At 37.2% G+C, this 12,673-nt stretch overlaps 1 protein-coding gene across 3 annotated transcripts in view; it reads right to left on the bottom strand.

Annotated features, from left to right (window-relative positions):
- LOC137220140 (complement factor H-like) overlaps nt 1-12,673 on the bottom strand; it is a 131,880-nt gene that overhangs the window by 60,108 nt on the left and 59,099 nt on the right. For all 3 annotated transcript variants that reach the window (XM_067729783.1, XM_067729781.1, XM_067729782.1), the window contains exons 10-12: nt 10,064-10,237; nt 6,365-6,544; nt 5,749-5,925 (exon numbers count right to left, since the gene is read on the bottom strand). In XM_067729783.1, coding sequence (XP_067585884.1) covers nt 5,749-5,925; nt 6,365-6,544; nt 10,064-10,237 — 531 coding nt within the window. The remainder of the gene's footprint in view (nt 1-5,748; nt 5,926-6,364; nt 6,545-10,063; nt 10,238-12,673) is intronic.

The raw sequence follows: 12,673 nt of genomic DNA, 5'->3' as shown, positions 1-12,673 counted from the left end.
CCAAAGCTTGGATACTGTGAATAATGCTAAAATGAACATGGGACTGCAGATATGTCTTTGAGATATTGATTTTATTTCTGTTGGATACATACCTAGGAATGAGATTGCTGGGTCATGTGAAAGTTCTATTAATTTTTTTGAGGAAATTCCACACTGATTTCCATAGAGTTGTAACAAATTAAATTCCAACCGAAGTGTACAAGGATTCCCTTTTCTCCACATCCTTGCCAACACTTATATATATATATATATACTTTTTTTTTTTTTTTTGCGGTACCTGGCCCTCTCAGTGTTGTGGCCTCTCCTGTCGCGGAGCACAGGCTCTGGACACGCAGGCTCAGCGGCCATGGCTCATGGGCCCAGCTGCTCTGAGGCATGTGGGATCTTCCTGGACTGGGGCACGAACTCGCGTCCCCTGCATCACCAGGCAGACTCTCAACCACTGCGCCACCAGGGAAGCCCAACACTTATATTTTTTGATAAAAGACATTCTAAAAGGTGTGAGGTAATAACTCATTGTGGTTTTGATTTGTATTTCCCTGAAGATTAGTAATTGTTTTACTATCTACTCATGTATTTGTTGGCCATTTGCGTGTATTCTTCAGAAAAATGTCCACTCAGATCCTTTGCTCATTTTTAAATCAGATTATTTGATTTTTCTGCTATTGAGTTGTAAAAGTCCTTTTTTTAAAATATTACCCTCTTATTAGATATATGGTTTTCAATTCCATAGTTTACCTTTTCATTTGTTGATTTGCTGAACAGAAATTTTAGTTTAATACAGTCCCACTTAAATTTTGTTTTTGTTACTTGTGCTTTTGGTGACATATCAAAAAATATCATTGCCCAAACCAATGTCAAGAAACTAGTTCCCCAAGTTTTCTTTTATGACATTTATGGTTTCAGGGCTTATATTTAAGTCTCTAATTCATTTAGAGTTAATTTTTGTTGGTGTTTTCATATAGGGGTCCATTTTCATTCTTATTTGTACATATCCAGTTTTCCCAGCACCATTTACTAAAGACACCATCATTTCCCCATTGTGTATTTTTTTGTTTGTTTGTTTTTTGTTTTTGTTTTTTACGGTACGCGGGCCTCTCACTGTTGTGGCCTCTCCCGTTGCTCCCATTGCGGAGCACAGGCTCCGGACGCGCAGGCTCAGTGGCCATGGCTCACAAGCCCAGCCGCTCCGCGGCATGTGGGATCTTCCCGGAATGGGGCACGAACCCGTGTCCCCTGCATCGGCAGGCGGACTCTCAACCACTGCGCCACCAGGGAAGCCCCCATTGTGTATTTTTGATTGCCTTGTTAAATATTAGGTGACACATGGGCTTATTTCTGGGTTTCAATTCTATTCCATTGGCTATGTGTCTATTATTTATGCCAGAATAATACTATTTTGATTACTATTGCTCTCAAACTATAGTTTGAAATCAGGAAGTGTAATGCCTCCAGCTTTGTTGTTCTTTCTCAAGAAAAGGGGGTATTTTGTGTTTCCATATGAATTTTAGGATTATTTATTTTACTTATGTAAAATATGCCATTGGGTTTTGTTGAATGGTTTGAGAAGGTTTGGCATTTATTTAAATCCTTGGTATAATTTACCAATAAGATCATCTGGTCCTGAGCTTTACTTCATTGGAAGATTTTAAATTTCTGATTCAATTTTATTTCTAATTTTATTCTGTTCAGATTTTCTATTGTTAAATGAGTTAGTATTGTTGAATTATAAGTTTCTAGGAACTTATCCATTTCTTCTAGGTTATCCAATTTGTTGGCATATGATAGTTCATAGTTGTCTTTTATGATCCTTGGCATTGCTGTGGCATCAATTGTAATGTCTCATCTTTCATTTCTGATTTAACTTATATGAGTTTTATCTCTTTTTTTCCCTTAATCTAGCTTTAGGTTTGTTCATTTTGTTTATCTTTTTGCAAAAGCAGGTATGTTGTGATCTTTTCTGTTGTATTTTCTGGCCTCTATTTCATATATTTCTGTTCTGATCTTTGTTATTTCCTTCTTTCTGCTAACTTCATGCTTAGTTTGTTCTTTTTCTTTGAGTATAAAATTGGCTTGTTTTTTGCAGATCTTCCTTTTTTCTTAATGTATGATTTTATCACTATAAATTCTCCTCATAGGACTGCTTTTGTTGTGCTTAAATTTTCATTTCCTTTAGAATTTATTTTCATTTCTCCCTGATATCTATTTTGACCCATTGTTGAGAAATGTTTTGTTTCCACATACTGTCAGTTTTCTACTTTTCTTCCTGTTACTGATTGTTTAGTTTCATACAATTGTGGTCCAAAAAATGTTTGGTATACTTTCAATCATCTTAAGGTTTTTAAGGCTTGTTTTGTGACCTAGCATGTTATCTCTCCTGGAGAATGTTCTTTGTATGCTTAGGATGAATATATATTCTGCTGTTGAATGGAATGTTCTGATATGTCTGTTAGGTACATTTGTTTAAGTTTGGTTCCAGTCGAATTGCTCTTTATTGATTTTCTGGGTGAACGATCTACCCATTTTTGAAAGTAGAGTATTGAACTCCCCTACTATTATTATACTGCTATTTCTCTGTTTAGATCTGTTAGAATTTGCTTAATGTACTTAGGTGCTCCCATGCTGGATACATATATATTTACAGTTGTTAAATCCTCTTGATTTGATCCCTCCTTGTCTCTTGTTTACAGTTTTGACTAAAAGTCTATTTTTCTGAAATAACTATTGCTATCCCTGCTCTTTTTTGATGTCCATTTGCATGGAATATTGTCTTTTCATTCACTTTAGCCTTTGGGTGTCCTAAATGCTGAAGTGAGTTTCAGTTTAGTTTTACCTCTAGGTAGTTTATAGTTGGATCTTCTGTTTGTTCTCCCTTTTTTTTTTTTAATGCACTCTCTATGCCTTTTGATTGGAGAATAGAATGCATTTACTTTTAATGTTATTATTGATAGGTAAGGACTTACTAATACAATCTCATTAACAGTTTTCTGGCCACTATATAGTAAATATTGTTCCTTGGTCTTTCTCTTGCACCCTTTCTTAGAGAATTCATGAGAATTCATGATTTTCTGTAGTGGTACACTTTGATTCCTTTATCTTTTGTGTATCTAAAATAGGTTTTGTTTTGTGGTTACCACAAGGCTTACACAAAATATCTTATAGGTTTAACAGTCTATTTGTAACTGACAACAAATTCACTTTGATTGCATACACACTTTACCCTTTCACTTTCCTCCCCACCTATTTTGTTTTTGATATCACAATTTACGTTATTTTGTATGTGTTGTATATTTTCATGGGTTCACATTACTAATTAATATCCTTTTCTTTCAGCTTGAAGAACTCCTTTCAGCATTTCTTGTAAGACAGATCTAGTACTAATGAATTCCTTCAGTTTTTATTCGTCTGGGAAAGTCTTTATATTCTGTTCATTGCTACAAGACTGCTTTTCCAGGCAAATAATTCTTCAGTTGCAGGTCTTTTTCTTTCAGTAATTTGAATATTTCATCCCTCTCTCTCCTGGTGTGCAGTGTTTCTGCAGTTTTATTAACCTGCTTATATCTTTATGGGGAATCCCTTTTGTTTGTGGAGGTTTTTCTCTCAGCTTCAAAAATTCTCTTTGCCTTTGATTTTAGACAGTTTTTTACAATGTGTCTTGTATATAGAATACCTCTTGTTTGAATCTGTTTGGGGACTTATGAAATGCATGATCTTGAATGTCCATGTCTTCCCAGCCATTATTTCTTTAGATAAACATTCTGCTCTTTCTCCCATTCTTCTCCTGGGACACCCATAATCTCTACAATGTTTCTCTTGATGGTCTCCAATCATTCCTGTAGGCTTTCTTCACTCTGACAGGATACTTTCAAATGAGTTTTTTTTTCTGCTTGATAGTTTGTGGTTGATGCTCTCCATTGTATTTATCACTTCATTCATTGTATTCTTCACTTTCAGAATTACTGTTTTGTTTTTTTATGTTTTCTATCTCGCTGTTAAACTTCTTGTTTTGTTCAATTATTGTTTATCTGACTTCTTTGAATTGCCTGTGTTTTCTTGCATCTCAGTGAAGTTCTTTAAAGTAACTATATTGAAGCATCTATCAGATAAATTGTACATATCCATTATTTGAGGTCAGTTAACAGAAAACTAATATGCTCCTTTGTCTGTATTGTAGTCCTTTGATTTTTTTGTTTCTTGAAGTCGCCTGTTGCTGTCTTCACACTTAAAGAAGCAATTGCTTCCTCCAGTCTTTACAGACTGACCGGGGAGGAAAATACATTCTGTCACACTGCTACAGGCTTTTCCAGACCTTTTTTAAGGACACACCAGTTCCACACATCTTGATCCCTGTGGGAGAGAATTTTGAAGATTGTATGCTTCCCTCTATCTGGCAAAGCCAGTCTGTGTGCTGACAGCTTCCTGGTTGCTTTCCCTGGGGCAATGACAAATGCTCATGTTTGTGTATTTTCTCACAATCCCACAGGGTCAGGCTGGCTTCTAGATGTCTCACTAGTCATCTGCAAAAGTTTGCATCGCCACCTTGGGGACATACACAGGGAGCTGGCCATGGGGCAGGGGGATGTGGATGTGTTGAGGGTGCCCATGGGTGAGAAGGATTCACAAACTAGGTGTCTGCAATGGTTAGAGGGTGGGCTTCCTTTTTTTTAAAATGCCCAGAAGTATCAATTTTATTTGTCAGTGCAGTAGGGGGCTAAGGCATGACATGTTGCTTCTAAGAGTTAGAGAGCCAGCAGTGGAGGGGAGAAGCAAGCCCTCTTGGGCTCTGGGCCCCGAGGCTGCCTTCTTGTCTGGGGGCTGGGCCTCAGACCTGAGCCCCAGAAGACCCAAAGCTTTGTTGAAGAGGTTGATGGGAGTGGAGCCATCGGTGATGAGGGTTGATTTTAGGCCCAGGCTCTGGAGCAGTTTTACCTGCATCTCCAGTCCTGCCACAGCGAGGTCCCTGATGATGCTGGGCCCCAGGCCCTCTGTCATCTTCTTGAACTTCTTCACCTCTACCTCAGCCAGCTGGTGGTGTCTACAAAATGGTCAGTAGGATCCTTGTCTCTTGATGAATTCTAGCCCTGGATGCTGTACTCCTGGCCTCTCCCCACCCCTCAGTCATGCAGATTACCCCATTATTCCGGACGGGGTGAAAGAGAAGTGGGCCTTTTGATCAGTATTGCAAGTTGAGGAAGCTGGCCCTTACTCACATGCTCTTGTTTTCCCCCACAGGTGAAATCCTGTGCTGAGGGGGTCTCTCTGGGCACTAAGCTGTGCTACTTTAGGGGAGAGGTGACACAGGTAAAGTGAAACTGTTCCTCTAACCTTCTTTGATGCATTCAGTCTTGAATCTCTGTTCTCCAACAGTGTGCTATAATTTCTCTGCTAGACTCCTAGAATCCCACAAAGATATTCTTATCGATTCATGATTGTCAAAGTTTGTATCAGGAGAGACAGTAAAACTCCTATTCGGCCACCTTGCTGACATCTCTCTGTTATTATAGGTTTCTTCTTTGTGTTTTTTTTTTTCCCCTGTATTCTTGACTGATGTCTATCAATAGGCACATTTATTTTGTTATATACTTATCAAGAAGTCTGTACATACACTCACACACACTTGTAAAAAATAAAACTAAATAAGTCCTTTGGCAAAACAAGAAAAAGTTGATAAAAACACTTTGCAGTGGATAATATAGCGGAGTCTTAGAAAATTATAAATATACTGGGATCTTGGACCAGTTTACTCACTGACACGGATGCATCTGGGAGGAGGAGACCAGCCATTCTCTGTACAGGTCATTGTGTTCTGGTTATTCTGAAGACTGTAGCCATCATAGCAGCGAACTCTCACAGTTTTACCTTGTAACACTTTTTCTTCGTAATATGGGTAATGTCCATTGGGCAAGTAATTGAAAATACATTGTCCTAAGGATCATAAAGACAAGAGAAAAGAAAAAAAATAACATATATTTGGTAAAATAGCACATTAAAAATTAACTTTATGGTATTTACCTGACAATGCATTAGTATTCAAAAAGAACAAATAACTTAATGAAAATGAAAGCTACTACCAAGTGTTTGTTAAAAAAGAAAAAAAAATCAATATACCATGTTATTTATCTTTAGTTTTTATAATTACAATATGTGTAAATGATGCAGATATTCTTATAAAGTCTCTATATTTCTCATGTGATTTCCATGGAGAGCTCCTCATAAAAAGAAGGCTTATTTGGGTCTTTTTGCTCACAGAACTTGACCCTTGGCCTTATTTTTGTCGTGTAAGACTTAATTGTACTCACTTATGTACTATTGTTTCTCCACTCTTTGGAAGATTTATACACATAAAATTAAGAGGTTTACTTACTGAGGCACGGTACTTCTGGAGACCATCCATTTCGTGTGCATGTAAGGTAAGGCCGGCGATCTTGTGGCACAAAATACTGATCACAGTCAAAGCGGATCCAATGACCTAAGCTTACTGGAAAGTATCCCCTATGTTCATAAATGCTTCCATGTTTTATTACTGGAAAATCGCAAGGTTTAACTTGGAATAAAAAAAAAACGGTATGAATAATGTTTTACCTTAGTAAGCAATCAAATTAGAGATCAGATGTTTCATCTATGAATTATATTCCTATTAGCTTAATTACCCTCATTGCATTAGAGTTTCTAGGAAAAGAAAAGTTATAGAAAACTCAGATGACTGAGGTATGTAAGGAGGTCCTTGCTAATGAAGATCAAGTTATGTCTTGTGGGTCATATTACATAAAATTTATATGTGAGCTCTCTTGGTAGAAAACTATACAGAGCTATTGATTTAATTATCCTTAAGTACATAAGTCCTAGCCTTGGTTGACTAAATTAGCATCTTAATCGAGAGATGAAAGTACAAATTTTATCATGCAGCTCATCTGTCTTCTTTTTCTTTCTCTTTCATTCTCATCAAAAATCAGGATCCTGGCTTTTATTCTCAGACCAAGTCAATGTAGGAAAACAGTTTTTGTTTTTAGATTAACACTCATTAGTTTACTTTTCTATTTATTGGAAATGTGTGATAAGTGTAGAGAAGCACAACAGTTGATCCATTGATCCATTGATCACATTACACAGAAAAAAAACATTCTTACTTAACTCTCAAACTAGACATTAAGGCATATTTTCCCTTCTTTATCTAATCAGAGAAATGAACAATGAATGAATAATTCTTAATATCCAAATGGTTACGATTAAGGGAAACACTTGAATGCTTATTTCTAATTTTAATTGGAGAATGATGTTTTTTCACTGTTTCTTATAAATATTTTAAATGAGGTATAATATAATTACATTTATTGTTATTCTTATATATTGAGTGATTTTCACATGTATTCTTAAGTGTTATGTTGTTTATAACAGTTTTATATATAATATTTTTCAGAAAAATGTACCCTTTTTATTGGATGGTTTGGAGATAATCTAATACTTTTAATACTACACTAGTATTTATTTTACATCATGAAATATGATATTAAAAGAACACATATGCAACACATTAAAGAAATGTACAACATGCACACACAATATTCATTACCATTTATATCTTCCTTAAGATCAATGATCCGTTTTCTTTTTTGTATGATTACAGAAATCTCTCAAGCTGTTTTTACAGACTTGCTATGTGAATTAAAAACTTTGAATCTTTGCATATCCTAATGTCTTTCTTTACAAAGACTTGTGAATAATACCTTCTCTTGGTATAGATTCTTGTCCTATAGTCTGTATCTCTCATCATTGATAGATTTCCCCCACTTTTGTGAAGCTTCCCACTCTTTTAAGATTGAAATGCTTATTTACTCTCATTCTTTTTAAGTAACAGACTAGTTTTTTTCACACTACTTTTTGGAGATTCAGAAGATTTTCCCCTCATCCATGGATTTTACAAATTCCATCATGTTATGTCAAGATATGTATATTTAACAATAATTCTACATTGGGCAAGCTTGGGTCTTTGTATTTGCAAGAACCAAATCTTAAAGAACTCAATTAACTTTGCCATTAAATTGTAGAGCAGAGATTTGAATCCTGATGATCTGATTTCAGAACTAGTATGTTTATCCACTTCATTATGTTTCTTCATACAATAGGAATACAGTTAAATAATCCATTGAGATTCGTTTCCAAAAGGTATACACAGAGGGCATAATTGAAAGTAAGTATTATTACTATCACTGGCCCGAGCCCTGTTCCTATTCTTGTCTTTCATTCGGTCACATGTGAATGTGTTTGTATCTCTCTAACCAGATCATTTCCTGAAGCACGTGTACTATTCCACTGTGCTCAGATCAGCACTAACATTGGCAGGACTTACAACAGCCTCACTACCCTCTCACACTTCTACCAACACGAGCTCTGGTCTCATGAGCAGCTTTGGCTGTGCCATCACAGTGTTGGCTCAGACTGATCTCAAAACTGATTAAAATATTCACTTTTTTAATATTAATTTAATTTAATATTTAATATTCACTTTTAATTTTTAAAAGTGTTTCTAGTCTTTCTGTACTTGTGCAGCTAACTCCTATGGCCCAAACCCAGGATCTTACAGTTATCACTGTTAAACTTCATGTTATTAGATCCAACCTCACACATGGGAGTCTTTCTGAGTGATGAATCTGTCCTAATGCAGATTCTCTTTCAGCACCCCTGTATCATTCCAGCGGTGAACTTGTACTGCATCTCCTCTACACCATTAAACTAGAGGAATGGAGCAGGCCTGAGAACACAGTCCTGAATCTGATAATCAGATAGGCTTATTTAATGAAATTATGAATATCTGATAAACCATCTAATTGGTCAATTTCCCCATCTTGTCCGCAAGAACTTCGGAAGTTCCCTTGTGGGATAAACTTGTTGAGGTACAGTCAGGCTCATCTGCCATATTCATAAACCAAACTTTAACATGATTAAATATTTCTCTTATATTTCTTATGCACATTGAAATCTGTTTCATACTGATAATAGCTTCCTTTTTAAGGGACTCATACTTTGAAAAATCATTTTGGACTTATGCCTGGAATTAATATTGAGGTCACTGATCTATTATTTGTATCATTACATTTTTCTTTCATGCAAGATCGAGTTTAACTGTAGTGCATCTTTACAATAAACTGTGATGTATAAAGAAAAAGAATATGATTGTAGAGACAGAAAACACTTGAAAAAAGGTAAAGGAAGCATCCCTAGAAATAAAATACTCTGTTCAGTTGAGTGACATTTTTCTAAATGTGATAGTTTTAGAAAATTCCACAATGTCTTGTACATTCTTCCCTCCCAAAATTAGAGCCTAATTCCCCACACTTGAATGTGCTGGACTTAGTGACTCACTTCTAAAGAATACATATGGCTGAAGTGACGGTGACAGTGTGTGACCAGGTCATAAATGGTATGGAAACTTCCTGCTCTCTCTGGGATCACTAGCTCTGGGGAAAGATAGCTTCCTCTCAAGCAATCTGTGGAGATGCCCATGTGGTAAGGTATTGAGGCTTCCCGCCCAAAGCCAGGTGAGAGAGCCTAGGAAGCAAATGAGCCATCAGGTGACTTGCAGCCCAGGCCAGCACCCCGACTGCAACCCAAGAAGTGTGATTCAGAGCTAGCCAACTAAGCCACTTCCTAATTCCTGACCCATAGGAGCTCTAAGAATATAAAGGTGTGTTGTTTTAAGCCCATATGTTTTGGGAGAATATTTTTACACAGCACTAGATAACTAATATACTAGGTGTTAGGTGATGTAAGTCTTACTCAATGTTTTAGTTCAGATATTAGAATTATATTCGAGAATTATATATTCATACACACAGACATATATTTAACTTTGAGTAGCAAAAAATTTAAAGAGTTTTTAGTTTACAAAAATGTTTTTATTCCTCCTTAGAACTGTCTACTTTGAAAAGCGAAGAATGCCTCTAAAACCTCTACTTTGCAAACAAAGTAGGGCAAATACTTGGATTTATTCTGTCCCCATTTTTGTGTGTTTAAGAGATAGAAACTTCAGAATTAAGAAGTAGGTCAAGATGTGAGTGAAACTTACAGGAACATCTTGGAGCAGGTGACCAGCCCTGGCTGGTGCATGTTGCAACATTTCCCTGGATCGCAGGAGCAAAGCCACTTTTACACTCATAAGTGATTTTATATTCACCTCTGTATTTGGCTAATTGAGGTGTGTAAATACCATTTGGAATATAAGGAGGATCACATGTTATTTCTGAAAAGAAAAAAGATATGTGTACAATATAGAAATAACTATCCATTAAGAATAATCAAGCATATAAAAATATAAAAGTGGATGTTATTTGTTCTTAGTACAGCACAAAATGTCATTAAAATGAGCACAGCCTCATACCCTTCCTGCTGTATCACTCATATTTCCCTCCATTGTATTTCTCATCTAATGTATTTGTGCCCCCTGGATTCTTGAATCCTCTTTCTCCAAAGCCAACACATGCTTCATGATATTCCATACCTGGCAATGGATTCTTGGTATATCACTTCAGCTATTCTTTCTACTTTCTGCAAGTTCCTCAGCTTCTGTCATTCTCACAAGTACTATTTACAAATATTCTGAGTCTCCTCCCTCCAGACGCTTGGTTGGCTAGTATACCCCTGCCCCTTTGAAGTAGACATAAACACATGGCTTGCATAGGACAACGAAATGAATATGGAAGTAATATGTTTTCCTTTAGGGAGGAACAGTCATTGTGACTGTAACAGTCATTGTGTGAATTTTTGTGTTCTCTTCCCCACAGCTGCAGTGATTAAAGGAAGAACATAGAGGGCTTCCCTGGTGGCGCAGTGGTTGAGAGTCCGCCTGCCGATGCAGGGGACACGGGTTCGTGCCCCGGTCCGGGCAGATCCCACATGCCGCGGAGCAGCTGGGCCCGTGAGCCATGGCCGCTGAGCCTGCGTGTCCGGAGCCTGTGCTCCCAACAGGAGAGGCCACAATAGTGAGAGGCCCGCGTACCACAAAAAAAAAAAAAAAAAAAAAAAAGTATGCCTTGGCAATCAAAAGTTTAATGTCGCAGACACTTACACTACACTAAGGTATTCTATTCCTCCTCCCATTTATTCTTCAACCTGTTTCCATCTGGCTTCTCACACCACCATTGTGCTGACATTGCTCTGACAGAAGTCACCAATATCCTCCAATTTCCAAATTCAAAAATCTTTGTATTCCACATATTACAGTGTCTGGTGTATATTATTAGCTAAACTCTGTAATATTTGACACTGCTGATCACCGACTTCTTGAAGTTCCCCAGTGCATTACCTTTGTATGTCCTACTTCTCCTTACCTTTGTCTGAACAACACGATTTAATTTTGTTTAGTTTACTTATAGTTACTCCTCTTCTTCCACCACTCCACTTAATTCTTAGGCCCAGCCTACTTTTCCAATCGCATCCCCTACCACTTTCCTACTTATTTTCTGTGCTACCACCACACTAGCCTTCGGTCTGGTTTTCACACATGCCAAGCTTATGCCTATCATTTGCACTTTCTGCTCCTTGTGTCTTGAACAATTCTCCTCTAAATCTTCATAGCGATGCTTATCACCACGCCAGAAACATCTTCCCTGAAGACCCTGTAAGTGTTGTATGAATGAAGAGAGATGCCTTGTACTTGGATCTACATGAGTATTTGTCCTTGATTTTGTTGTTTTCCTCATCATATTCTCTGTGTAATTCAAGACTTGTCCATGACAAAAAGCTTCCCTGTTATGCTAATAAATTCTTCAGTCTATATATCCAGTTGCAGCTCACATTGGACAGGTCCATATGTAAAACTCAAAAGCATACTCAGCTTATCATATATCAAACTAAATCATCATCCTTCTTTCAGTATATGCTTTTCTTCCTGTATATAACATTGGAATTTGTGACACAAGAACCTCATGACAGAAGCCTGGAAATTTACCCCTATATTCCTTCCTCCACATCACTTCAAAATTCAGTCAAACACCATATTCTATAAAGTTGGTATTATTGCTTATATATCTCCTCCCTTTCATAAGACACCTCCACTGTGTATGGTCAGCTCTTAGAGGTAGTACAGTAGTCTCCTAATTGGTCTTAAATTTATATTCCATTCTGCCAGATAAGCTTCAGTATGCCTCTGTTGCTAACATGATAATATATTTATTAGCAACAATTATATTAGAAATAATAGAAATTACATGTGATCACCTAAACACAAGTTTTATGTGAAACAGATCTTCACTAATTAACACTAACTTCAAATGAACCTTGAATGTGTTCATTTATTCTTTTCTGTTTTTTCTCTTTCACTTCATTCTGCTATATCTATCATATTTTCATATACGCAGTGAAGTCCAGTTTACATGTCTTAGTTTTGTTTGTTTTCTTTTTTTTGCGGTACGTGGGCCTCTCACTGTTGTGACCTCTCCTGTTGCGGAGCACAGGCTCCGGACGCGCAGGCTCAGTGGCCATGGCTCACGGGCCCAGCTGCTCCGCGGCATGTGGGATCCTCCCGGACCGGGGCACGAACCCGTGTCCCCTGCATCGGCAGGCAGACTCTCAACCACTGCGCCACCAGGGAAGCCCCATGTCTTAGTTTTTACTTCATGCTACAGCTGAACTTAGTACCAAAGTTTGAACTCAAAAGTCACAATACATAAATAAACGT

Source organism: Pseudorca crassidens, chromosome 2 (assembly GCF_039906515.1).
Source record: "Pseudorca crassidens isolate mPseCra1 chromosome 2, mPseCra1.hap1, whole genome shotgun sequence".
In the NCBI taxonomy this organism is placed as follows: Eukaryota; Metazoa; Chordata; class Mammalia; order Artiodactyla; family Delphinidae; genus Pseudorca; species Pseudorca crassidens.
This window is presented reverse-complemented; position numbering and strand designations above follow the sequence as displayed.